This window comes from Delphinapterus leucas, chromosome 4 (assembly GCF_059928025.1).
Source record: "Delphinapterus leucas isolate spDelLeu-1000000601 "Yukka" chromosome 4, BTC_Dleu_Yukka2, whole genome shotgun sequence".
In the NCBI taxonomy this organism is placed as follows: domain Eukaryota; kingdom Metazoa; phylum Chordata; class Mammalia; order Artiodactyla; family Monodontidae; genus Delphinapterus; species Delphinapterus leucas.
In genome coordinates, this window is record NC_143132.1 from 6,633,150 (window position 1) to 6,660,980 (window position 27,831).

The 27,831-nt window shown below is 48.0% G+C and overlaps 2 protein-coding genes across 12 annotated transcripts; both read right to left on the reverse strand.

The window, feature by feature from the left end:
- Positions 1-2,276: 2,276 nt before the first annotated feature.
- LOC149749262 (melanoma inhibitory activity protein 2-like) lies at positions 2,277-9,630 on the reverse strand. Its single transcript, XM_089910245.1, is given in 2 exon segments — positions 2,277-3,387; positions 3,390-9,630. Coding segments are annotated over 2 exon segments (1,266 nt in total). The 5' UTR covers positions 4,213-9,630; the 3' UTR covers positions 2,277-2,944.
- Positions 9,631-9,748: 118 nt separating this feature from the next.
- On the reverse strand, positions 9,749-27,024 carry ETS2 (ETS proto-oncogene 2, transcription factor). 11 transcript variants are annotated; one of them, XM_022552872.3, is made up of 10 exons: positions 26,913-27,024; positions 22,767-22,838; positions 19,426-19,537; positions 18,135-18,254; positions 17,617-17,817; positions 16,025-16,108; positions 14,773-14,997; positions 13,700-13,963; positions 11,729-11,847; positions 9,749-10,824 (listed from the first exon to the last, which is right to left on the reverse strand). In XM_022552872.3, exons 2-10 carry the CDS (start codon positions 22,836-22,838, stop codon positions 10,609-10,611), a joined length of 1,413 nt encoding a protein of 470 aa, XP_022408580.1. In that variant the 5' UTR covers positions 26,913-27,024; the 3' UTR covers positions 9,749-10,608. The 11 variants fall into 11 exon arrangements, with proteins under 11 accessions (XP_022408580.1, XP_089766363.1, XP_022408579.1 ...); XM_089910237.1 differs by having other exon boundaries at positions 11,729-12,060; XM_022552871.3 differs by having other exon boundaries at positions 17,611-17,817.
- Positions 27,025-27,831: the final 807 nt, after the last annotated feature.

Sequence of the window (27,831 nt, forward strand, 5' to 3'; positions counted from 1 at the left end):
CTGACCTATACTTAGATATCTGATTTTAGGTATTTTTTTCAAAAGGAGTCATCAGAAATTTTAAAACAATAAAGAGGAGGTGCAATGTTTTAGGCTGGTAATAATATTATCAGTTTCTGATCAGTGAGAGAGGTGATATTTTCACTCTTCCACAAAGATCTCTCCATCCCTGTTGATGACAGAGAACTTGACCCATTTCTTTCTTATTCTTTAAACTGGAAAATCCCAGTTCATAGTTAAAGCTCATGATTGACAGTGAATAAAAAATGGCTCAGAGAGGATTTAAGTTCAAAATGAACCCAAAAACTAGGGAGTGATTTCTCAATGAAGAAGATTCTGCTTCCCTGAAAGATCATGGGAGCATGCTGACTTTTCTCCCCTCCCCTCCACTCCCCTGTCCTTCCTGATGGTTCCTGGCAGGTCCTCAGCTGCCCAGCAGGTCTCTCCCCACCCCGAAGCTCCTCTCCCTGAATCACACATCAGCAGGGTTTACTTGAAATGATTATTGAACATTGCTTAGAAATGGAAACCAACCAAGGAGAGATGAGTAAAATATCCAGCTCCCCTGCTTTCTCAGTGGGAAACACTGAACGCAGCCCCTTTTCCCTGTAATTTCATGAGCATATTTGCAGGTGCTCCCAGGTGGGGAGAACTTCTCCATGTGTCTCCAAATGCCTGGTGCCCATCACATGCTCAGTCTGGGTGGGGTTGGGATGGATGTCGGGCAGGTGACCTGGATTGAGGTGGGAAGAGGAGGTGAGGAAGGGAAGGAGTGATGGAGGTGGGAAAGGGGAGGAAAGAGGCAGGAGGGGAGGGAGGGGAGGCGGGAAGCATCTGGAGACAAAGACGGAGCCAGGGGATCAGAGAAGGGAAGGGGCGGAGGTGCTGCTCTTCACAGACTCGGGTTCACATCCTGCTCTGGCCTCACCAGCTACTGAATCTGACCTGTTTCTCACCTGGAGACTGGAGACCCTGCGCAGACCTCATAGGATGGGTGTGAGGGTGGTCCCCTCTGAGTGTAGACAGGGAGGTGGGCGCCCAGACGGTGGACACGCAGGTGATGTGGGCCTGATGTCATCTGTCACCTTGAGCTGCTGCTCACCTGGGCTTCGAAGACAGAACCTTCTCCAGTGTCTGATCTCTGTCCGTGTGTTGCCATGGGAACCCTCTTCCCGTCCTCTACCTGCTCTTCACTCTGAACCCATCCTGGCCCTTCGGGATCAGATGCCCGCAGCCGCCACCAGCCAGGAGCTGTGGCACCAGAGATGGTGTCATGGCCCCCAGAGCACCTGGGACAACCCAGCTGCAGGTCAGCACTTTTCCTCCCTGAAGCTCTCAACACAGGATCCTGAGCCCCCTTGTCACCTGTTGGCCCCAGTCCCACAGGGACCAAACTGGGGGTGTCGGTACTCAGGATCCTATCGTTTCACCTCGTTCCGTGAGTGTTCTCATTTTTAGAGCGACACGAATATCACCAGGGGAGCCCAGACTTTCCACACTTGTCTCCCTATTCCTGAGCTCAAGGCGGCGTGAAAAGTGAGTTTATCATTTCATTGGCAGCATCGTCCTTACTAAAAACCCCACCCCCTCCACCTCCTGCCATCGTTTCCTGGCTTCCTCACCGTCACAGCTTAGAGACAATAAATAACGTATCCAAACAATCTTTGGCATCGTTCAGCCCTGAAACCAGGCCACGCCATAAGCCAGGTGGGAGTGGCCAGTAAAATTACTACCTCAGTCCCCTGTTCTTAATAACTATCTTTTCTGTGTATAAGATTTAGATATCTTGTCCCTATATACACAAATTGCACATGTGTGATTTTTATTTTTCCTTTTTTAACTAAAATTTTTTTCTCTTTATTTTTACATTTTCCTTAGGTACTGAAATAACAAATAAATTGTCTTACACCCACATTGTAGTCTTTGTGTGTGTGTGCATATGTGATTTGCCAATAGAAAATTTTTATTTTCACTTCATAAAACTGAAAAATGTCTAAACAACAAACAATACTTTAAACAAAATGACAAAGGTTGGAAATATAATAAAACAAAAAATGAGGGCTTCCCTGGTGGCACAGTGGTTGAGAGTCTGCCTGCTGATGCAGGGGACACGGGTTCATGCCCCAATCTGGGAAGATCCCGTATGCTGCAGAGCGGCTGGGCCCGTGAGCCATGGCCGCTGAGCCTGCGCGTCTGGAGCCTGTGCTCCACAACAGGAGAGGCCACCACAGTGAGAGGTCCACGTACCACAAAAAAAAAAAAAAAAAAAAAAAAGAGTGCAAGATGTCAACTCCTCTAAATTATTCAATGAATTTAGACCATTTCATAAAAAATTGTGACATTTCAGTGGTAGTGTATTCAGGGTTTTTTTGTTTGTTTGTTTGCATTGTGTTTTAAAACCCATCTAATTTCTTGGGGGCAAATTTTAGATACCTGTACAGATTTCTAATAACAGTTCGTAGCATACAGAAATGGTCTTTATTATTTCAAACATCTCTATGTTAAACTTCAATGATGGCTTAAGGAATAGTGACTTTTGATTTAAATTAAAATACATTATTTATACTATCATGTTCTAGACGGTGCAAGACATACAAATAAATTATTCATAAGAATTGTATTAAGGGCTTCCTTGGTGGCGCAGCGGTTGAGAGTCCGCCTGCCGATGCAGGGGACATGGGTTCGTGTTCCTGTCCGGGAAGATCCCACATGCCGCAGAGCAGCTGGGCCCGTGAACCATGGTCGCTGAACCTGCGCATCCGGAGCCTGTGCTCCACAACGGGAGAGGCCACAACAGTGAGAGAGGCCCGTGTACTGGAAAAAAAAAAAAAAGGAATTGTATTAAATAAAACTTTATTTGAAAAATCTTACAAATTATAATGCATTATCTGTATGAATAAAAAATAATGTAATAGAAGCTAAACTAAAAAGATAAAAATCAAAATTACTCTAAAAAGGGAAAACACATGCAGATGTTTGTCCTGGTTGTGAGTGTCCAGACCCTGCTGCTGTGAGCTGAGTCAAACCTGCAAGTGACCCCAGGTCCCTGGGCCCTCGTGGCATGATCTTCCTCCTTCCGGGGAGGTGGTGCCTGATGACCCAGGAGATCCCCTGACACTTCCGGGCCTCTGTGGACTGTGGGTAGAGCAGCAGGGGCACAAGGGCCCCTTGGGAACGGCTGGATGTTGGACTCGACCTTGGCCAGCACCTGCCTGTTGTGGTCACTCTCTTGCCTTGGCTCCTTGAGCTTTCTCTCCATCTCCACCACCCAGCTTTCTTGAGCTTTTTTCTCATGGAGGCAGGTCTCCTGGTGATAGTAGGAAGTGGTTCTCTCCAATTCTTTGCCCATGTCTTTGGCTGTCTTCTTAGAGAGGTTGAGGCTCTGATTATGGAGTTCATGGCTCTATACACGTTGAAAAATTTCTTCCATCCTAAGCAGCGTGCTTCCTCCTTAAACAATTTTTTGTGAAGTTGGATCACATAGTCGTCATGTAAATCAGGCAGACTTTGAAGTTTCTGCTTCAGCGGCTGAATCTCACTGTCAAGAAGTAAAGTTTCACACTGCAGAGATGCTTCCTCAGTTTGGAGACTTGTGATTTGTCCTGTACGCTCTTCGATCATTTGCTTTTCTTCCCTCAGTTGTCTGGCTGCTCCTTGATGTTCCTCTTCAGGACGTGGCAGGGACACGTTGCAGTCAACATCATCAATGATGCCCTTCAGGTCAACTTCTGACCCATGGACAGGGCAATGGCCATTTTCTGCTTCCTTCTTTGGCTGGATGTCTGAGTTCCCTTCATCCACGTGATCTCCAAAGGGGTCAGGTGCGGAGAAGATTGTCAGCAGGTGTTCTGCTATGGATCTTAATCGGCTGACTGTATCTTTCAGGACCTGCTCCTTTCGTGCCTTCCACTGCTCCAGGCTTCCTCCCATCTCCTCCTTTTCCTGGACTCGCCACTTTTCTCTCTCAATTTCTTGGTCAGACAGTTCTAGACTTTCTGGAAAATCAACACTGTTATTCAGATCATTTGTTTCTTTCTTCTGAGGTTGTTCTCCCTCTTCCTCTGGTGCTTTAAAGGTGTGTTTTCCATCAGTAACTTGGGAAAGTTGAGGAGGCTGGCTGTTGTGTACCTTTTCCAGAAGGTCCACAGTGTCCTGAAATGATGACCTGCTCTGGTTTGCATTCATTGCCGACAAGCACAGCGTTTGTAACATGGGAGGACTGGCCTCCACCCAGGTGGCCCGAGGGCTTCATCAGCCTGAGCTATTGGTCCAATATTCTCATTACACTTTCCACAGACTTCATCATGGTCAGAGGACCTTTTCCCTCAGAACTTCACACCTCTTGAAGTGTGCCGTCTCTTTACTGTCAGAGCCAGCAGCACAGCGCATAACAGGAGCTCGCAGGGAAACGCAGGGAGGCCTGGGAGGTGCGTCAAGCTTTGGGGAACCACCAGCAGAGCACCCCACAGGTGTTCCAGGATCAGTTGGAAAGTGGACCAGGGAGCAGGTGGCAGACCTTCCATGGCTGCGTGGGCTCCACAGATCTGCCTCTGAGGGCCAGTGTCCTCTGGGTCTCAACTGACCACTCAGAACCCTGCAGAGTGTTCTGTCTCCAAGGTAAACAAGGGCCTGACAACCAGGGCTGATCTGTTAGGCTGGGGAAGGGGAGGTCAGCCAGGTTCTAGGAAACAGTTCTCCCTAATTGCTCTGAAATAGAAAGTGATCTAATCACTTATACAGGCCTTGGGGGAGGTCGAGAGGGCTGATCACGGCCTGGAGCTGGACCCCTCTAGGCCCCACCTGGCCCTACTGCAAACCTAGGGGGTCAGAGCAGGGCCAGGCCATGTCCTTTCTGTGCAAAAGAACAAGCCAGTGCAGAGTGGTGGGGCCCTGTCCTATTTGCATTGTGATGAAAAGTAACCTCTTCAACACCCAATTTGGTGGAGTTTACCAGCAAATGGCAAAATTGTTTCTGAAGGGTGTTACATGGAGATGGATCATGGCTGATACACATATTTTTGTTCATTTTCTATTTACCATTTTCCCTCCATTTCTATCTCCATCCTCCAGCCAGCCCAGGCCACAGGTCCCCTTGAATCAGCCTGTCTGTCCCCCAGCCATGTAAACACACAGGTGTGTGAGGAGCCCTGGTTACATGTACTCAGCATATGAAGCCATAGTCACAGAAACAACTGATGGGGATCAGATGTGGCAATCTGGGGCTGTTTTGCCATCTGAACATGAATTCGGTAAGCAAGGAGGGGTCACTTACTCATAGCACATGGACAAAGGTCATGCCAATTCCAGTTGCAAAGGTGTCGACACACCAGCTGTGACCAAAAGTGGTCTTTTCCCTAATATTAGATTTCAAGCAGCATCACATGTTCTAAACCTGCCCAGGAGTTTCAAAAGAGTGTATACAATAAGAGGTTTCCCCTTTCCCCGCTTGCGTCTCACCCTTCTGTTGTGCTCTTACAGAAAAGACAGATTAACTTCTGGCCCAGGTTATGCGATCCTGTCATCTGCTCAGAGAACGGAGCTGCCGCCAGCTGCTGTGTGTCCAAGGACTCTGTGTTCTCTTGTAGGAGGTTCCTGGATAATTTAAAATTCAAAACCAAGGGCAGTGCACAGAAGCCTGGGGGAGCCCCTGGGTAGCAGTTTTAATGACATCAACAAAACTCAGTCTGGTTATCTTGGCAAGAGAACAACATGAGGAAACAGAAGACCTGGGTCTGAGTCCTGGTTCTGTTCAGTGTCAGCTTTATCACTGAACTGTGCACCCATGCTACTTCTGGAAACAGAGCATTGATGTGAGAAGCCGTCTGTTCTTTGCAGAACCCCTGCTGGAAGGCTTTGGTTAAGACTTCAGTGGAGTCCGCAGGCCACTGACTTCCCACAGTCTTAAACCAACCATGGATACATCCACCAGGGACCTCATTTTGTGGGGGGAAACTGAGGCATGGAGTAAGTCACGTGCCCATGGTCACAAAGGCCGGGTAAGGGTGATAAGCTGAGGTCTGGCTCCTAAGCACAATAAACCCTCCTGCCAACTTGATGTTTCCAAAGAGATGATGAAACAGCCCACCCTGCCCCCTTCCTTGGACTCTGCCCACCTCCTCCGGCCCCACATCCTGTGCCTCACACACCCATCAGGCTCCCAGTCCCTGTATCTGCTGTGAGTGTCCATCTGCAGCTCTCAGGCCCCTAATATGAGGAATAGCTGGGACCCAGGGAGAAGGGGGCAGCTAAAGGCAACTTAGTTCTGCTGCTTCTCCACCTTGTGGAAAAGCTGGAAGACAGGCCACAGGAACCTCATCTCTTTATGACCACAGATTTGGCTATGTTAGGAAAAATCATTTTTAAAAAATATTATGGTAAAATATACATTTAAAAAAAGGTTTGGAATTTCAGTGGAACTAGGAAAAGGACAAAGAGCGAGGCTAATAGAAGGACTTGGAAAGGATCCATCTCAGCCTGGGTGAATGAATTTTTCCTTATCATGCAGACATTAGACCATTCTATTTGCTTTAAATAAAAGATGCTTCATCTTAACTGGCTATGAAAGGGTAAGATTGGAAACACAGACACTGAATTAGAGAGACAAAAAGAAAATGTTCCCTCCCTGTGCCCCCCTCCCTGCCCCAGTTCTACCCCTTTTATTCTGGGTGAGCTTCTCCTCTTTCTAGAACAGTTCTCAAAGTGAGGTCCACAGACAACACCCTTTCAGAGGGATCCTCAAGGGTCGAAATGATTTTTATAATAATATTAAAACCTTCACCTTTTTTACTGTGTTGACATTTGCATTGATGGTGCTTAAAACTCCTGGATCCTCAGCACTAAACTGTACTAGCAAGCACAATATTCTTCATCATGTACTTGCAAGAAAAAAATACTAGTTTCCTTTCAAAAAAGTCCTTGATGAAGCAGTAAAAATTAAGTTTCTTAATAAGTGAAGACACATCTTTTTAGTTTCTGGGTAATAACATGGACAAGTACACAGAAGGTCTGGTGCTACTGAGATAGATTGGTTGTCCTGGGAAATGCAGTTGTGGATTTGAGTTGCAAGCTAAACTAACCATTTCATTCATAAGCGCCATTTGTATTTGAAAGACCAACTGACAAATGATGTTTATTCAGACTTGGGTATTTGGCAGGTATTTCCCCAAAAGTAAATGAAATCAGTCTGTCACTTCCAAAAGAACAACTTTAAATATTTGTTGCTGATGATAAAATTTGAGCTTTCAAGTGAAAATTTGAATTTTTGAAAATTTGTATCTGCCACTGGGAGCTTGATAGCTTCTCAGGACTTTTCTGGTGAAACTGGTGGTGAGAGTAACTAATGTGATCGTTTGACATCATATGTTGAAATTAGTCAACATTTTGAAGCAGTGTTTTCCAATGACTAATGCATGTTACAAAACCACACACGGGTAAAAGATCCATTCAAAGCGCAAGATGGACCAATGGAACTTACTGTAACCATAGGCAAGTTTATTGATATGGTTTCATAGGCCAACTGGAATTTATCTTTAAGAAACTACCATTTGTCAGTTTAGGTGTAGTATAAAGCAACATCCAGTTATGTGAAACCGCTATAAAACACACTTGCCTGTTCCAATTACAGATCCCTGTGAGGCCTGATTTTCTTCAAAATGTATCCCAACAGGCTGATGCAGAAGCCAACATAGGAACCCAGCTCTTTCCCACTAAACCAGACATCAAAGAGATTTAAAAACATGTAAAATAGTGCTGTTCTCACTTTTTGGGAAAAAGTTAATTTTTATAAAATATTAACATAGATGTAATTTCAAAAATGAATCACAGTTTAAAACTTGTTTTAATTTCTAATATGGTTAACATCGAGGACCAGTGGTGGGCTAGTAAGTGTTTAATAACCTGCTCCCTGAGAAGCGTTGGTGGGGGAAGCCCTGACTTGTAGCGTTTGCTGGTTTCAGTGGTGTTAACTTACTCTCGTCCCAAACAAGTTTGAGCTACTAATACCTCGCTGATGCAAAGCTGGGGAGAGGCCCTCACCTTCAGCTCTGGCCAGCCCATGGCAAGCCGGCTTCAGCACACCACTGATACAATCTACCTAAGTTTTTAGAATCCTCACTTATTTTGCAGAGTAGAAAGGTGGTCCAAGAATGAGTTTGAGAAGAGGTGTCCTAGGGACCACCAGCCTAATCTATGATAAGTCATCTCGGCAACATGAGAACTCCAGGGGAGTCAAGGTCTCAGTTACAAAAGTCCTTGAACTTCAAACTCCAATGCTTTTATTAGAAACATCCTAAAATCTCTTGTTATCTCTGCCAAACCCCTGGCAAAGACTAGACCCCTGGATTTTTCTATTTTAATCTCTTCTTGAAATTTTTTCGCGTTAAGGAACACTTTTGGGGAATTCCTTCAGGAAGTGCTCACAGTTGGTTCCAGCTTGGTCCCAATTTACTAGGGGATGGGTGTGTGAAATCAGTTAAAGGGAGATGTAATTCTGAAGGAGTGAGCAGGTGTGTGTCCGGCGGTTCTGAGCCCAGTATCCTGACTCCACCACCTCCACGCCGGGGGGTCGGTGGGGATGAAGAATGAGGACCCTTACAAGGAGGAGTTTATATAAACAAAATACTTTATTATTTGAGAAAGAAAAGGCCAAATTACAAAACTTTTATACTCAAGTCCTGCTCATTACCACGCCAAAGGTTTACCATGGATTTGATTTTCCATAACTATTGGGTTGAGCCACATAAAACTGCCAACTTCGTAGATGAAACACAAAAACATTGGCAATTTCACGTGGTCAAACCCCATATAAAATGAGCCAATAGCTAAGATTTCTTTTTGGCAGCAAGATGTTCCCAGTCCCATGTCTGTTGATGTTATAAACAGATGTCTGAGAGATAAACAGGTCCTGCTTGAGAAAAACACCTTGTGCGTAGTGATACTGGAATACAGTCTTGTGTGGGTTCTGAGGCTGTGTGGTGCCCCTTCCAGCTCTGCTCTGCCCCGCTCGCCCTACCACCCAAGCCCCTGGTCTCATCGCATGGATGATTCTTCTTTAGAGATGTCACCGATGGTCCTAGTATCTCCTCATGCTGCTAGTGAGGGCTGTCCAACTTTGAAACCGACTTGACTTGATCATTTACAAAAGGCAGGAGGCACAGGCTGAACCAGGGATTCCTTTGAAACAACTACATAAGTCTCCATCATGATCAAGATGTTTTCTTCACAGGAACAACCCCAATCCCTTCTCTTTCCCATCTTGTTGGCCCTCTCTTTGCCTCTGGGCATTCTGCGTCCAAGAAAATAAAACTGTGGACACTAAGCAGAAAGGAGCAGCTTGGTATCCAGAAAGCCCAAGACTCGACTGGTAAACAAGATGGGGAAAATCAGGCTTTACTCACGTTCAATAGGTTTAATAAAGCTTCCCCTCCCCCTGCACCTTCAGCTCTGTACGTCAACTGTACATGGAGCTGAGGTAAAAATAAAACTTTCTTTACAAATTACATTTTTTTCCAGTGAATTACTTTTGCAGTAAAAACAGCTGCTACATAAATCCCTCCTGATCTCTGAAAAGGAGTCACATATTTCCAAAAATAGTATTCTTATTTTAATCAAACAGCATAATTTGGGGCACGGGAAGGAAGTGGCTGGTCAAGGGGAGGTTAGTTGTTGGGGGAAAAACAGTTGAACTCAAAAATAAGTTTTGTATATAAACTGATTTAAAGGCATGCATAGAAATGGAAAACGTATGTCATTTGTCAAGAAAAATACTGCTTTATAGCTTTTACATTACAATTAAAGGAGAAGCAGAGAGGCCAGATGGGCCCCCAGATAATAACATTAAGTTTCTTATAAAAATTCCCAAATGTACAAAGTCCTTGCCATAGATAACCCAGACGAAACAAAACGAAAAAAAACAGGAATTAACCCTCTTAGACCTTATTCCTGTAGGCATATTAAATGTAAATAATACACACTTTACAACTTCTCTTAGTCTGCCCTGGCAGATTAAATGTTTGCAAAACGCCACCTGTGCTCTTGACAACTGGAATACATTGCAAAATGCCGTCTGCATTCTCATTTCACATATAGTTATATAATTATTTTAAATTACAATATACAATTTCTGTTAAATAGGTCTGTTAGGGGATTTTGATAACAATTATAAGGTTACAGTCATATATACAAACTAACTTCTGAAATGGCATGATTGTTTCCTTGCACTCTCTTCCCCCTCTGAACCAGAGACCTCTTTGGCATTGGCGTTTCCTGGTTGCAAAAGGCAAAAGAAAATCCAAAAGTGTGTGTCCACGAGATGCTCGCTCCTTTGAGAAGACCCAACAGCCTGAACGATCCTGTCACGACACAGCCCGCCCAGAGCCAGGACGGCTGCCTGGTGCTTCTTTCTGGGCCATTCTAATGTAACAGCATCTTAAGTTGCGTGTTCCTGGCAGCAGGAGTTAGAAGCGAGAAACTGTGCTGCTTTCGGCAGAGAACCGCGGTACCAGATGAAATAAGGCCACTGCTTCTTGGAGACGTTCCCAGACGCGTTGATCCTGCCTCTCAGGGTCCTTGGATGGGTCCCCATGGCCCCAGTTCCAGCCCCGGGCGGCTTCAGTCCTCCGTGTCCAGCTGGACGCCCAGGATGGCGTGCAGCTCCTCGGGCGTGAAGCCCAGCAAGTTCTGGAGGTCGCACACGAAGCGGTACACGTAGCGCTTCCCCGACGTCTTATGGATGATGTTCTTGTCGTAATAATAGCGTAAACCCCGGCTCAGCTTCTCGTAGTTCATCTTGGGCTTGTTTTTCCGCTTCCCCCACCGGCGGGCCACCTGTGGGACGGATGGAAAAGAGTTCCATTCAATTTGGCAATTAAGAAAAAGTGCATCACTTTCCCAACAGTGATTCGGATGCATGCTCACTTGACCACTACGTAAGGACCACAGAGGTGTCATCTGCTTCTGTGCACATGCCAGGGCTCTGCATCCCCCCGGCTGTTTCTCGGGGGATGGAGGGAGGTGCTGATGCGAGAGCGAGGTGACCCCACCCAAAGCTCCGTCTGAGGAGGCCTCTCACTCAGCAAAACCCCCAGGAGCCAAGGGTTCAGAATCAGGGAGGTCCTGAGACGAGGGAAATGCTGTGTCCCACCCACCTCCTGGGTTTGAATTCTGACCCCCATGTCCACAGCTGCTGAGTGGAATCAGGACCTCAGGACATTCTGCATCCCTCAGTGCTTCTGCTGCCCTAGGATACCGGGGAGGTGACAGACTGCACTCTACTGGTACCAGAGACCAAGGGCTCCCCCCTTACACTGTCCTCGAGGGGCTGGTATCGGACCTGCCCTCGGCTTTCTCCTCCAGATGGGGCTGGAGCAGCTCTGCCAACCTCAGCCGAGGAGCGGGCTCAGTCCCCCCAAGAGAAAAGGCAAATTTCCTAAAACATCTTCAGATGATCAGGCGAGAGCCTCAGTTGACAGCTTTCCCCTTTCAACTAGATGACAGAGCAGGGTGGTGAAGCCTGCCTGGTGCTGTGTGCGTAAACAGGGGACACTATAAACTGTTCACCAGCGAAACAAGACTCCACATTTCCCGACAGTCAGGCACGCCTCCTGTGGAAGTGCTCTCATCTGTATACTGGTGACCCCTTTCCTGCACCCAGAGAATTGGATTTGTGAGCCCCACGGGATGGAATCAGGTTTGAGAGCCTGGAGAGCAAGTTCCCAGGTTCTGGACGTACCTCATCGGGGTCAGCAAGCTTAAACTCCCATCCGTCCCCCGTCCAGCTGATGAAAGACTGACAGGATTTGTCGGACAGCAATTCTAGAAGAAACTGCCACAACTGGATAGGTCCGCTTCCTGAGGGCAAAGCGGGCGGGTTATGTTCTTCTAGGTTTAAAATACAGCATGGCTTTAGTTGTCCTACTGAACCAAGGAATGTGAGACCTGGCTCTGGACTGGGTGCCGAGGTGAAGGCGCGACTCTGGGTGCTGGTGACAATCCTGGAGGGCTTCCTCCACGCCCCCTGCTCCTGAAAAAGAGGCCGCTGGGCCCTTGATTGCTGGGTTTGGTCTTTTTGGAAAAAAAGAAAAAAAAAAATTCTGGGCCACCAACTCTTGGCATCAAAATTTCTCACCCTAGGGCTTCCCTGGTGGCGCAGTGGTTGAGTCCGCCTGCCGATGCAGGGGACACGGGTTCGTGCCCCGGTCCGGGAAGATCCCACATGCCGCAGAGCAGCTGGGCCCGTGAGCCATGGCTGCTGAGCCTGCGCGTCCGGAGCCTGTGCTCCGCAACAGGAGAGGCCACAGCAGTGAGAGGCCTGCGTACCGCAAAAAAAAAAAAAATTCCTCACCCTATGTAATTGTTCCTTATGTAATAACTTTCAAGGTTTATTTCTAGAAACACCCAGTGGGACAGGGATGCAGGCGGTGTAAGGAGCCTTTCAACACAGGATGAGGCGTGTCATTCTCCGAATCCCATGCGTAGCTTTCTTGCCAGATGACAATGGGCAAATTGCTTAACCCAAGACTTGCTTTACTCAGTGGTCACTGGGGCATCTGGGGTTGTAGCCATGGCCTCACCGCCTCTATTGGATGAGGTATAGGCTCTGCAAAGTGCTCTTCATATACCTTTTCTCGATTAATACTTAGAACTGCCGCCACCTTGTGAAGTATCACCGTATCAATATTTTAAAGATGAAGGATAAGATGGGCTCAGCGGCCGGGTGCCTTGCCCTGGATCACACGCTTATCCAAGCGCCGTTCCGCAAGGCACAGTGGCTATATTGTTGATAAGGCTGTGTGACCTTTGTGACCACAGACAGCTATCTTCCTCTGAGCCCATTTCCCCACCTGTAAAATGGGTTAATACCACCCATGCTAGGCTGTCCTAGGGTCTACTGACCATATGCCTACCACACGGACCTGGCAGGCAATGAACGGTAACTAATATTAAAATGAAAACCACCAACACCATGGCTGTTTACTTTCTTATCAGGCCCTGATGCCCATGTATGAAAATTACAGCAGTTTCCACACTCTCTGAGTATTTTAACACTTTTTCACGGCTATTTGTTTTATGTGACAGAAAAAAAATGGGTGTCTACGTATTCTTATTTTAACCTATTGGATTTTTTTAAAGCAGGTATTTTTTTTAAATCCCCAATGGCCCCATATGTTCAAAATATGAAGAAAAAAAAAAGCACATTTAAGGACACATGAAGCAACGAAAAAAATTTTCTGATATTTTCGCTAAAGTACTGGAAATATCTGGTTCTAAAAACAGCTTTAATATTTGTCCCCGGCCTAGAATAGCTCTTACCCAAACCTTCAAAATAAGATGGATTTGAGAAGCAAGCAGAGGTAAACAGTCCCCGGGTTATTGGAGGCTGGCTCTGCTGCCCCTCCCCCAGCCAGTTTACATTCTCTGAAATTCCTGGCGTGGCTGAGTCAGGGCTTAAGCCTCCACGGGCCCGTGTCCCCTGCTGCTGCTCTTCTAGGCACTGGCCTGGCACATCCCAGGTGAGGGAGCAGCAAATTTGGCCTTTTCTGAATTCAGGGAGACAGCTCGCTTGGGTTCAGGATTACACCCCACGCATAAAACGTGGAGTGTCAACACAATGTGGTCCAGCGAGAAACGCCCTTGATGAACAGGGCGGGTGCAGGGCTGGGCGGGTGCAGGGGAGGGGACGGGGACCCGGGGTGGCGCCCACCTGTGAACCCGGCCAGCACGGCCGCAGGTATAACTGGTTTGCCTTGCTCCACCGGGTCGCTCCTCTCCTGGATGTAGTCCTTGAAGGACATGGTCGGCTTGCTGAGGCCCAGGGACTGGCTGCAGTCGTCCTCGAAGCTCTCGAAGGACGGTACCCGCTGCACGTCCAGCAGGGACGACTGGCTGTTCCAGGATTGCAGCAGCGACTCCGAGCTCTCGAAGCTGTCGGCGCCTGTCTCGGCGGAGTCGTGGTCTCCGGGCTTCCCTGGCAGAGACAACAACGGACTCTGACCCTCCAGGACAACAGCACGTCTGGTGCTACCACCCACGGAGGCGGCATCATCGCCATTGCCCCCTTTAAGTGTTCACCCTGCTGGTTCAGAATCACCCAGACTTTTTACGATGCCCTGAAACAGAGCTGCTTATTCCTTATGATACATATGCTACACAATCGCATCTTCCATCAACGGCAGGATGTAGCTCTGAGCAGAGGGCTACACAGCAAAGAAAAGGGCAGCAACGTGGATGGACCTCAGGCACACACAATGCGAGCAAAAGACAAACACAGGAGAAAACACAACCTGCGTCAAGTTCAAGAACTGGCAAAACTATGGTGATAAAAGTCAGGACAATGATGGGGTGGGGATGCTATTAACTGGGAGGGGGCGTGAGGAAGCCTTGTGGGGTGCTGGCACCCTCTCCATGTCAATCTGGGTGGCTGTCACAGGGGTGAATATGGAAAAATCCAACCTGAGCTTCACGCACAGTACATACGCATCCCCATACAAAGAGATCTGTCACCTTCCTACACTGCCTCCCGCAATAGCCCACTGCGTGGACGACTCTGGCCACAGGAGCAAGGACTGTGTCATTCACCCGGCACCCCCAGTGCCTGGGACCTGAGATACGTTAGGAGTAAGCTCGCCGAGCACCACTGTTGGGACCGTGACCCGACGGACCAGTCCTTGACCTCCTTCACTGGCTGAACTCTGGATGTCTGAGCTCATGTCACCGTGGCTGCGGGATCGAACCAACAACCCTGCTGAGAAGGGCACTTGGAAGCCAGGATCTTACCAGAACTGCTGGAGAGCAGATTCAAGGTGGCGGCCGGGAAGTCCTGGCTGATGGAGCAGTAGTTGACGCTGACGGTGCTGAGTCGGGCCTTGGGAAACATCTGGAAGTCCTGCTCGGGGCTGAGCGTGCTGGGCGCTGAGGATGCTGGACACAGGCCATCCAGGAGGCCGCCTTTGGGGTAGTTCTGCGTCTGCATTCCATACAGCGCTTGCTCCACGCCAAAACCTGCAACAGGACCACAGATGGCAGAGCCGTCAGGTGACATCAACGTGATGACCAGAGACCCTCCACACCTCAAAACGGAGCGCGAGCAGGTCTGCCCGCTCCAGCCCTCCCTCCCCAAAACCCCAGTGGACGTGTGAGCTTGGGTGGGCAGCTTTTCTACTATGTCCTCCCCTTCTCTAACTGTTCGTCTTCTCAGTCAATGAGCCCTTTTCCAAAATGCCTGCAGCCCCTGGACCCCGGATGCAATGCCTCATGTGAATATTTCTACATCTCTTGTTTTTCAAGTGCTTCCATGTGAGCCTTGGGACAACAGGGTCACTGGATCTTTCAGCTTCTGAGGAAACTAAGGCTCAGACAGATGAAGTGATTTGCCGTCCAGCCAGTGACCCATAAGGGAGTATCTCCAGTTGCCCTGCCCACTCTGGCTGGAGGACCACCAAAACCTACACTCGCCAGTGTCAACCACCGCGGGGGTGGTGGGGGGACAGAATTCCATGACACCTATTTAAACCCCAAAGTTCAGAGCAAATTTAGTATTGCTGTCCACACACTTCCTGGGCCTGCCACCTTTGTTTGTTACACTAATCTGACCACAGCAATTGGCTCACTCCATTCTGCCCCTTGAGTTATAAATTGCCAATTTATAGCCCTGGCCAAAGCAAAGATAACGTGTCACTGATGTGACGTTAAATTTTCTAGTAGCCACACTGAAAAACTAAAAAGACACTGGCGAAATGAATTTGAATATTTTACTTGACCTAAGAGAGCCATTATCATTTCAATACGTAATCAGAATTTTAAAAATTATTAAGGAGATATTGACGTTCTCTGTTCAATACTAAGACTTTCGGATCGGGCGGGTGTGTGTTATATTCTCACTACACATCTCAGTGTGGACTGGCCGCACTTCTGGATTTGTGAATGTGTGTGATCACCGTATGGGACAGTGCAGGTTCTGCCTTCGAACCTTCCATGAATCTAACAGGAAGACTCAGAAGCTCTTAAGGGCAGAATTAATTGCACTGACCTAACGAATTGCTATTAATCCACTGAGGAACTGAGTTGAGGTGTGAAATTTCTTCATACTGATCTTCTGTCTTTTCTTGGTTTTCTGAAAAATAGACAGAGGAGACATAAGATTATAAATTGAGAGGTTTAAACTACAGAAGAACAAAAGTTCCTTTCTGAATTCCTGTTCTATGTTTATTTCAGCATAACAAAATGCATTTTAGCACTTCCCACTTAACCTGACGGAATGTTCCATGTCATCATGTCGTTTAAAAGCACTAGAGACAGAAATGTATTTTTCTAATAACTAGAATAAGTCTTCTAAACTCCTCAGTGCTGTTATTGGCGAAGCTGAATTTTCTAGTATACGAGAGAGATCTAGATGGTGTATTGAATTCATCTATGTAGTCGACAAAGGGTTAATAAAGGCTTACGAAGTACCCCTTGTACCAGGGGCTGGAATAGAGCAGGTTAGTAACATGGACACAGTTCCTGCCCTGGTGAAGCTTCTGACCCATCGCCTCAAGCCCTGAGGTGTGTCCAGGGGTGGTGAGCGCTGTTACAGAAAGAGAGGTCAGAGCAGTGCTATGGGCATCCGAACAGGGACACACACGCCCAGGAACTTAAAGGGAAAAGGTTAGCATTCCCTGTACGTGCTTACGTCCTACAAACACACAACCACATGCACGCCCACCACAAATCCAGACCCACACAGACTCACACAGCGAGAAATGGCAAAACAGGTCTAACTTGCCAGCAAATAGATTCACCAGAAACTTGTCAGACCAGACGTGTCCAAGTTCAGGGTCTTTAAGTTTCCCTGGCCCTCAGAAGCCATAACTAAGAAGAGCTGGCAGGCGACCCTGAGATCTTTTTAAGATTCTGAGTCTGTGACAGACGTTGAAACTCAGAGTTTAAAATCAATTAAATGAGGAATACTTCCCTAAACTCTTCTCACGGGCTTATTTTCTTACATTTTTAACTTGAAGGATTCCCTCACTATACCGTTTCTCCTTTGTAACTCAATATATTTTTTAACATTGGTGTCAATGCTCTTTTTAGGTCTAAATCAAGACTTTCTATATAAGAGCTCTTTTTACTCAAAGGCCAGTCCCTGTATAATATGTCAGTGTGTAAATATGTATCAATTACTTCTACATTGGTTTATAAACATAAAACAAAAAAATTCTCTGTTGGATTCCATTTGGTCTTAGGAAATGTTACTATAAAATTCCCAGTTTATCTGAACAAAGGCTCACTTTCGCTGAGGCTGACTTATTTCCTAAGGCTCTGTGAGGTGAGCTCCGAACACGGGCCTTCTTGCTGTCTCCTCACCTGAGCCACACGTATGCCTCCAACTCCAACTCATGACGTCTGGCGACACTGAACACCTTGGTGACTAGGGCTCCTGCCTTGTGGCCAGTGCTCCCCACACACGTACTTAAGTGGAGTCAAAATCCATAAATCACCTCCACGTAGCTGACTCACGCCAATGGCATTTTCAGACAATCTGCCCTACATCACTGAAATGCCAACCGTAGATGACCTCCCCCCCATCACTCTTCCCTGCTATGCTCACCCCGCCTGGGGAGCCCAGTTGCTCACCGGTACCTTTGATCATCTGCTCCAGGTGTTCCCAGAGAATGTCACCCACAAAGTCAGGCGCCAGCTCCAGAAAGCGCTCCTTGCCAAGGTTACACAACACCTGGCCGGTCATGCCGAACCTCTGGAGGTTGACGTCCACCAGACTGAACTCGTTGGTGGCCCAGAGAAGCCACTGGCACACCTGCTGCTCAGTCCACAGCCAGGGATCTACCGGGGAGGGAAGAAAAGGATGCAGTAAGGCCAGAAGCACTCCTGATTTACCCGCAGAGCCCAGACGGGCACCAGAGTCCAAGGAAATGAACGAGACACCCAGGAAGATGTTGAGGCACTACAAGCAGTGCTGGATGAAGTGTTCAGTTGGTTGGATTTTGAAATAAAAACTGGCTCAGCTTAATGACAGCTCTGTCCCTCTTTTCAATACGCCCTCAACAAATGCTTGAAATTAAGTCATCTCAAGCTATGGCAGCCTGATGGCTCTGTCTAGTACAGCGCAGGCGCAGAAAGCTCCAGGAAGGAGCGCTTACTCTTCGGGATGCCAAGGCGGCGCTGCTCCTTTTTGAAGCCACTGAAGGTAGCTTTTAAGGCTTGACTCATCACAGCCTTGCTGCATGGGGTCAACAGAGGCAACTCACAGTTGGTCGAGTCTGGAAAAGAAACCCCACGGGGATGTTAGGAGTTCAAGCTGGCAGCAACACAGGGAGAATTGAGGCGGGGGGGGGGGTCTTAGCTTCTAGGGGAGAACAATTCTGATCTCAAATCTTCCGCATCATTCCTTAGATGAGTGTAAATATTAACAAAAACTGTGTTTTTGACTGCAATGGAGAAAATATCATACATCTCATAACTACACTTATTTTAAAAAAATCTAAAATAAAACTCGAGTTTGATTTTTTGCCAAACTTCATAGAGCAGTGATGCCTAGATAACGGTTCTATTTAAGACTATTCTTACATTTTCGACAATGAAAGAAGTTGCAGGTTTTTGGCCAAAAGCCTTAAGGGGTTGTAAATGGCTAATTTGGAAGCGACTTCCATTAAACTAAGCGGCAGCAAAGGAACATCAGATGTAACAGGAACACACAGCACTTAGCACCCGTGACGTCAATTTTTATTGAAACACAGCCTTCTCTGGATTCCCTCAGCAATCTCAAGAATGATAAATGACTGTCACATGATGGCACGCTTACGCAAGCATGTGTGTTTTAATTAATTTTCTGGGCTGTATTTTCTAGCACCTACTTCATATGACAAAGTAATTTCTGGAACATTTCCAACTAATAACTCTATCACAGTAATCTCAGAGGCATTACTTGACGTGCTATTCCCTTAAAAAGAGTAAACAAGGACGTTAAGAACTACGGAAGCAAACGCAGATGGGTAAAGATGAGCAGGAATAATTTGTTGCCCCAAAACTCGGGGTAGGGGAGGAAGATCCAGCTAAGGATGCAAACCCTGGATGAAAAGTTGGGGTGCATTTTAATGTCTACTGGCCTGCTTCGCAGAGGGGGCTGGGAGATGGGGCCCGGGCTGGCTGCAGTGTTGAAATATCCTAAGGAGAAGCTGGGGAGGGGGGGAACCCCTGTGGTTTGCTCCCAGCAGGGCACCCACCCTCCCTGGGGTGTGTCTGGCAAGTGAGGACTTCAGAGTCACCAACCGCATAAAAAAGGAAAACTGTCTTCTCTCAGATCTGAGTCTCTACCGGACTTCTCATACAAAGATTCAAGATACCAACATTCGTCACTCGTGAATTATAATGTAGGAACTGAACTACTTAGGGACATCACGCTCAATTTGTCAAGTCTGAGTAACAAATTACCATGAGAAATTGAATCCAAGCCTGTTGGCACTTCCTGGAGTGTTTGCTCTTCATTTAGGGAGGGGAAAACAGCGAGCAGGGAGCCATCAAAGGTGTCAAAGGCAGGCTGGCGCTGCAAAAGCAGAGGGAAAGAAAACTGAAACGTGACATTTAAACTTACTTAATGACCTATTTTCAAAGTGGTCCATGGGCAGCCTCACTGATACACCCTGATTAAGCTGTCAGTCATAAAGCCACGCATGGAATCAACCAGTCTGAGTGGACTTCTGACAGGGTCAAAGTGACCAGAACGATTCTACTTTACTCTGGATCACTTACAGGCATACCTTGGAGATATTGCAGGCGTGGTTCCAGACCATCAAAATAAAGTGAATATTGCGGTAAAGCGAGTCACACAAATTTTTTGGTTTCCCAATACACGTAGAAGTTACATTTACAGTATTAAGTGTGCAATAGCATTATGTCTAAAAACTATGCACGCCTTAATGAAAAACTACTTCATTGCTAAAAAATGCTAACCGCCATCTAAGCCTTCAGAGAGTTGTAATCATTTCACTGGTGGAGGGTTTGAAATATTTCGAGGATTACCAAAATGGGACACAGAGACACGAAGAGAGCAAATGCTGTTGGAAGAATGGTGCCGAGGAACTTAGGATGCAGGGTTGGCACAAACCTTCAATTTGTAAAAAGCGCAGTAAAGCGAAGTACAGCACAACAAGGTCTGCCTGTCATCAGCCGCAGAGCCAGAATGACTGGGAGCTTATTTTTAATGGCCTAACCAATTTAAATGAATAAATTAAGTAAACAAACCTAAAACCCAGAGACTCTTAGAACAGTGCCTGGAGGGACTCAGAGACCACTGCGATCCAAACACCTGGGCGGGCTTCCCTGGTGGCGCAGTGGTTGAGAGTCCGCCTGCCGATGCGGGGGACACAGGTTCGTGCCCCGGTCCAGGAAGATTCCACATGCCGCGGAGCGGCTGGGCCCGTGAGCCATGGCCGCTCAGCCTGCGCGTCCGGAGCCTGTGCTCCGCAATGGGAGAGGCCACAACAGTGAGAGGCCCGCATACCGCCAAAAACAAACAAACAAACAAAAAGAAAAACAAACACCTGGGCCTTCTAAGCTACTTGGGAGAGATGCTTAGGCTGTGTGTATAAGAAAAACGACTTGGTTCACTGCAGTTAAAATGAAAGGCGAGTCATTAAATGAAAATGAAAAATCAAACAACAAAATACATTACTTTTTCTCTTGAAGCATTTATTCTGAAATGTTTACCATGAAACACTGCAACTGAAACTACATGTCTTTCCTTATCTACTCCAACGGTTCAGAAAATAACAATACATATGAGAACATTCCTTAAGACTTAATTTTGTAAAAGTTTAGTGTATTGAAAAGGACACCCCTCCCCCATCATCTATTAAGGGGAAAGATTTCTAAAGGAAATAGGTTTAAAGTTAAACTACCTATAATTTAGGGGAAAGAGGGGGAGAAATACACCGAGAAAGATACGCCTGGAACTGTGAGGATTTCTAATAATCTCATCTAACATTTACAAATGAGTCTTAATGTAAGACTCATTGGGACTTCCCTGGTGGTCCAGTGGTTAAGACTGCACTTCCATTGCAGGGGGCATGGGTTCGATCCCTAGTTGAGAACTAAGACCCCTCATGCTGCATGGCGTGGTCAAAAAAAGGAAAAATGACTCATTTATGAGTAACACATGTAACAGATAAAGGCTTGATTCATCACTGCCTAACCTGAAGAAAAACGTGAAGAAAGGTTATATGTTTCCAACATAAGCTGGAAATCCCATGTCATGTGCAATGCAATGACCCATCTGTTGAGTCATCAATTAAAAAATGTGTAAGACATTTACAAATCAAACAGTTTGTGTGTTTTCTTTTTAGAAATGCAGAACAATGAATGACGCATTACATAAGAAGTAGGAGCTCAACCCAATGATGTCCCAATGATGTTGGAGTCCAGCTCCCCAAAACCCAAAGCAAAGATGTCCAATTGCCCAAAGCCCACGGAGGAAAGACAAATTCTGAGTGTGAAATACTCATCTCGGCTTATGAACTACCTTATAGCAGCGCCAATTTTGGTGAAATAGCCAATAGATTTTTAAAATTCCCACTAGCATTGCCCAGTGACTAAGAAATGCCTGCCCTTTCCTGACTGTACTCCTGACTGTTCTTTTTTTTAAAACCAGGAAGCCAAAAGACAAGACAAATTCCTGCTGCGTATTTCAACACATCAAATTTCAGCAATGACAGTTTCTTCTCCAAGCCCAGAGATCGCACAGGCACTGTCAAACTCTTCTAGTTTATAGAAGTCTTCTCTCTAGAGGGGTTGTTTCAAACTTAATACCATAATTTCCTGTATGGTTTCTGCCATGCCAACACTGAAAACGTCTGACCAAAATGAACAGAAAAATGGAAACCTTGCTGACTTGACGTCTGATAAATTTCATGACACTCTAGAAAGGTCTGTGCCAATTTTTGCCTCTTGGGATTCTATCAGACAGATAACCTCACGCTGATCCACTGAGAAAAATGTAACATGCCAGAGACACATTATCATACAAAACACCGAGCTAGGAGGAGGCTAATTTAAAATCGCTGTTTCTGAGACATGTTTACTACTCGGCACTAAAAAAACCCCAATCAAATCTCACTGTCACATTTGTAGAAGGCAAATGGAAAATTATCAGTTTCTGCTGCTAAAGAATGTTCCCCAAAGGGACTGAGACAGAAACTACACAGAATGTTTATTACGCAGCTGAGAAGGCTCTTTCATCTTTAATCTGTTCTTTGGTTTACATAAACAGGCGCAGTTGTGTCTGGAAGGACACAATGGATGCAGACTGCCTGCATCCCGGTGGGCACTGACCCTTCTGACGGGAGCTGCAGCAGCAGTTGGGCCCGCCTGCCTCTTCTAAGCTCTTTCATTTCAGTTCTTAAAACAACTTTTCTGTCACCCAAGAAAACTCCTGGGGGGACAGAACAGATAGCTCCTCCAGCTCTGTTCTCTGGAGAATTCATAGGATTTTTCACCTGGTAGGAGCCTCCGAAAGAAACTACAAAGGCCTCACCATCTACAAATTAAATGGTTTCATATCTTGGAGGACAAGTTGAACAAGCACCAGGACACCCATTTTGCAGACTAGAAAACGGAGGCCCAGAGAGATTAAGCAAACAGTCCAGAGTCACACAGCCAGTTAATTAAAAAGCTAGGGCTAGAACCGGTCTTCTGGGACCCCAACCCACTGTTTTTTCTCCTAGAGATTGAGTTTTCCAATTTTTTTTTTAAGTTTTAATTAATACTTGTTCACTCACCTTGAGTGTCCCTCTGTAACTGCTGGACACAGGGGCCACCTGGTCCATGTTCTTGATTCCAAAATCATTCATCTTAAAAAAAAAAAAAGAAAAAGGAAAAGAAAGGAAGAAAGTCAAAGAGGCAACAAATCAAGTCCACATCCACACCTAATTCTGGCTGAGTTGGCCCAAGTTCTCCAGCCCTAACAGGTCATTCAAAACTGAATGCCAGGAAATCTTCTCACAAATGGGATGCTACTTAAGTAATTAAATAATAATGCTGATTCTCCGCTGAATTCTATTTAGATTTGAGGCATACAGATAAAGTTGCCTTCTAGCTGGCTGGGTGAGCTGAGCTGGGGGCCTGGGTCCTTCCAGGACAGGAGTGGGAGGATGCTCAATTCCAAGGTCACCTCGGGGTGTGGGCCTGGAGGGCTGCCGGGCAGGGGAGGGCTATCTCCCTTATGCAAGGGGGACAGTCAGCTCAACCTGGGAGCTCCAGGACAAGCGCAGGGATGACGTGCCACCGCAGCTCCCAGATCCAGGAAAGCCTGCCGGGAGACCTGCCTCGGAGGCCCCCTCCCCTCTCCAAGCTGTGAGGAAGCACACAGGCCCAGGAAGCAGATAAAAGGGAGAACCAGGGCTGCAGCTCAAACCCTCCTGCGTTGTCTAGATCCTCCTGCGTTGAATACACAAGCTCAAAATACGTCTGCTTTGCGTGTTGCTCAGCTGTGCATCTCTTCAAGAGGAAGTAATTCTGATCACAGATCTCCCTTACTTGCTTGGATGGTCTGGGCTTATCCTGGGCCTGCACTGACCAACGTGGCGGCCACCAGCCACGTGGGGCTCCTGAGCGCTTGGCACTGGGCTGGGGCGAACTCCGACGTGCTCAGCATGCAAAACACACTCTCAATTTCAAAGATTTCGTAGCGAAAAGTAAAGTATCTCAGTACTAATTTTGTATGTACCGCATGTTTATGTAATATTTTGAATGTACGAGGTTAATTGAAACACATTGAAATTAATTTCACCACCTTTACCGTGGCTATTAGAAAACTTAGAGTTGCATGTGTGACGGGCATTTGGACAGTTCCATATGTGACCTGTGATTGCTGTAATCAACTGAAAACTTATTTGGGGCCCTAAAATGTAATTGTTTGGTGGGGTAAGTTAAACATTAATAAGTGAGAAAGGTACTTAGATAATCCTGCCTTAGTGTTAGATTAAAAAAAACAGAGCAACTAAAGCTGATTTTCAAATAACCTGGGAATCCCCTATGACAGTAAGCCACCCTCCCCGCTTCACGGCCTTGAACTGGGGGTCTAAGAAGGAAGCTTTACGGGGTACCTCTAACTGCCCGCCCTGCGGTCTCCACTGAGGGCTCCTACCTGTTACAACCAAGAACCCTGAGTAATTAAAACATTGTGCAATGGATAGACTCACTGGCGGAGGCAAACAGCTTACTTTCCTGTAACTACTTAATTCGAGTTTGTACTTTCTTGTTTTCTCTTTATAGTCAACGTTATGGCTAAACAGACCTCCCAACAACTCAGCACACAGACACACACCCCCTTGGCTAGAAAAGGCAGTATGCGAGGAGAGTCCCAGCCACCAGGGAGGCCAGAGGCACTGGACAGGCCTGTAAAAACCCTCAGACTGCGGGTAATTATCTTGGGGGCCAGTGGAGGTGCGAAAGCTTTGACAGTAAATCATAGTTGGGGGTGGAGGGGTGGGAGCAGGGGTTCGGAGGGGAGGAGTTGTCCTGGATCAAAAGTGACCGCGTTTGCTCAGAATCTCCACTTGGTGGATCCTGTCATCCACCTGCACTCAAAAATCAATACTCACTACTGATGATCACTGCCCTGGTAGATTGCACCTTGCTAAGGGCTAAGCCTGAGCTGGGGCACCACACCTTCCCACCTCACTCAACTGTCTGACATCCCCGAGCGGCAGATGTTATACCATCTTACAGTGAGGCAACAGAGACCTCGGGATCTTGCCCAGGGATCACACAGCTACTGCGGGGGCATCTAAGGGGCACAGGGCAGACCAAAGCCCCGGGGAGTATGGCCCTACCTCCTGAGCTCCTCCAGGAGCCAGGATCACCCGAATGATGAGCCGTGCGCCCTCCTCCCAGCACATCAATAAAGAGCAGAGATGGCACACAGATATCTTTAGCCTAGGCCCCTGCTCGAGACGCTTCATGATGTGAAATGCTCCTTAATGTAGAGCTTTATGCCACTGACCTGGATGAACTAAGTCCTGTCACCCGGCTGATCACATCAGCAAGCCTCGAACAGGAGACCCAAATGAAAGCACACCTTGGGTGTTGTCAGTTACCCATCGTCTTCGCCTGGTTTGCGGACTTTATTCCACATTCTTCAGCTTCACGGAGATGGACAGAGAATAGATGTGGAAGGCAATGGAGAAGCCTCGCCTGATTTTTGTGTACAAATACCAGGAGGAAAGGCAGTCTACCACTCCCACATAAAGAGCTGTAATGACTAGCTATGGAATAGAATTCTTCTGTTGTCCGGATTTTAATTTGTTTTGTAGAAACCATGTAGAATCAAAATGCTCTACCGATGCTTTCTGACAAACACATAACTAATCAAATTTAAGTTCCCTTATTTTACTCAACACAGCTTGTGAAGGTGGCAGACAGGCCAAGTTTCTCCACCTAAGTCAATTTCACATTTAGATCTTTTTGGTGTTGCCCTATTGATCGATGCTTTTGAACAACAGAAAAAAGGGAAAATGGCAGAAATGGAAGGGCTGAGAACGGTTAAATTTTAAAACAAACAGAACTTGCCGGACAACAGTACCGTTATGGAAACAAGTGATCGCTTATGTGAGATTAGAGCACAGGTTTCTATTTAGGTAAATTTAAAAAAAGCAAGAATAAAGAAAAACAAGCCTGAAACGCACTTTTGAAGATTAGTTTGCTTTTCCTTTGAAAGTTATCAATCTAGAGAGAGGAATGACTAATCCCAGAAATGAGTGTTTGATTATTTCCCCGCAGGACTCAGAGAGCTAGCATTTACTGCACTGTGATATCATTCAGAATTTTAATAAACCTTAACTTAGAGACTTATCTCTCTGATTGGTGGTGATGTGGGCAAGCAGACAGCGCACAGCCGCTTCCACTGCACGGAACAAACATAATCTCTTACGGGTAAATTAAAATAAATTACCCCTATCTCCAAAGAGAACTGCTCACTTCTTTACTTTCTAAATCAGCAGTAGCAGGTCAACTACTATTTTCGGATACCCTAACACTGAATACAGGCCAATATAAAAGTCTCATGTGCTTAAAAAAAAAAAAAAAAAAGCCGTACACGCTCAAACGCTGTTACCCCTTCATCCAAAATGCTCTAAGAACGGGAAAATAAAGTCAGCCTTGTGCACCCACATCTCCATTTCCGACAGGCTCCCCATGTTCGCCTCGCAGGACCGCGGGGCCCGGATCCAGAAGTCCTGGGGCGCCCGCGGGGGTCCCACTGGAGCCGCAGGACCCTCCAGCCGCCCCCCTCGCCCGCTGCCACGGCCGGGCCCCGGACCTGGCCGCGGAGGTGACCAGGGGATTGGGATCGGCGCGTTTTCGGGAAGCCGCAGCCTCCCAGGTGTTTCAGGCGCCCGGCACCCCAGATCTTCCCGGGCCCGGCGTCCTCCCCGCAAACCCGGGCGCGCCGGGGCCCCTCGGACACCCTCTCCAGCGTCCCCCACCCCTTCGCGAAATCAGGTCCGCCGGGCGCCCACTGGCAGGAGCCCCCCTACCACGCCCGCGTTTCCTTTTAAAACAAAAGCAAGTGAAACAAGCGGCGCGCCCCGCCCGCCCCTGCCACCTCGGCGACCCCGGGGCCGCGGCCCAAGTTCGCAGCCTGCTCCGCCCGTCACCGCCGGGCCCACTCCGAGCTCTGCCCGCCGCCCCGAAAGCCACTCGGCCCCAGGAACACGAGCCCCGAGCGGACCGGATTCCAGACGCTCGACCCCCGAATGCTACGGATGGCCGCCACCCAGCCTGGGTCCCGGCTGCGCCCCGGAATCCGGACCTCGGCGCCACCCACGTCCCCCGCCCGGTTCCTGGATTCCCCGATAGAGGATCTGACGCCGGAGGACGCTCCCCGCCGGACCCCGGCCGCCCGCCCGGCCCGATCCCGCTCTTACCGCGCCTCTTCGGGCAGGGCCGCCGGCGGTTCGGGGCCCGGGCTCCTCAGTGCGCGCCGGCTAGGGCGCGGGCGCGGCCGCGGGCGCGCGGCGGGGGATGTCTGGCAGGCCGGGATGGGCGGCGGACTGAGGGCGGCAGGCTGCTGGCGGGCGGGCTCCGGGCGCTCGGGTCTGGGGCTACACCGCACTCCGCGCAGCCGCTGGAGGAAGTAACCGGCTGGTCCCCTCCGCCGCGCGCTCTTCAGGAGCGGGGGGAGAAGGGAGGACAAGAGGGAGGGGAGACGGCAGCGAGGAGGGGAGGAGGGGCTGAGGGGGAGGGGAAAGGAGGGAGGGGAGTGGAGGAGAGACTGCAGAGGGCGGGTGGAGGGGAGGGGAGGGCAGCGGGGGGAGGAGGGAGAGGAGAAGAGCAGGGGGCGGAGCCGGACCTTTCAGGCGGGACCTCGCTCGGCGCCTGATGTCACTCGGCTGTCCCTTGCCTGCTGTTCCAGGGCCGCTCTGGGCCGGGGACTCCTAGGCCTGGCGCCCCGTGCTCTGTGTGTCCCGGGAGCTCAGGAGGAGAGTCGTTCTTTGGTTTCTTCCCCGGGTCCGGAGGCTTTAACCCCAAACGTGCTCTGGCAGGACTGGAGTAGCACTGGTGCCACCGAGTGGCCGCAGGGCTTGGGGTCATAAGGGATTCATCCTGGCCCCATTCTTGGACCTCCTCGTGGACTTATGATTTCTGATCATTTTTATTTCTGGTCATTCTGTCATGCTGACGCTGAGATGATAAAGATGCAGAATGGGCCCTTTTATGGGTCACGGAGTCCCCCTGCTCCGAGAAGCCCCATTCCTACAGCCTCCGTGTGAGTGGCACCCCCTAGAGTTGAGCGGTGCCTTAGTAGTAACCAGCCTTGACTGAGCTTCCCTGGGCTAATCCTCA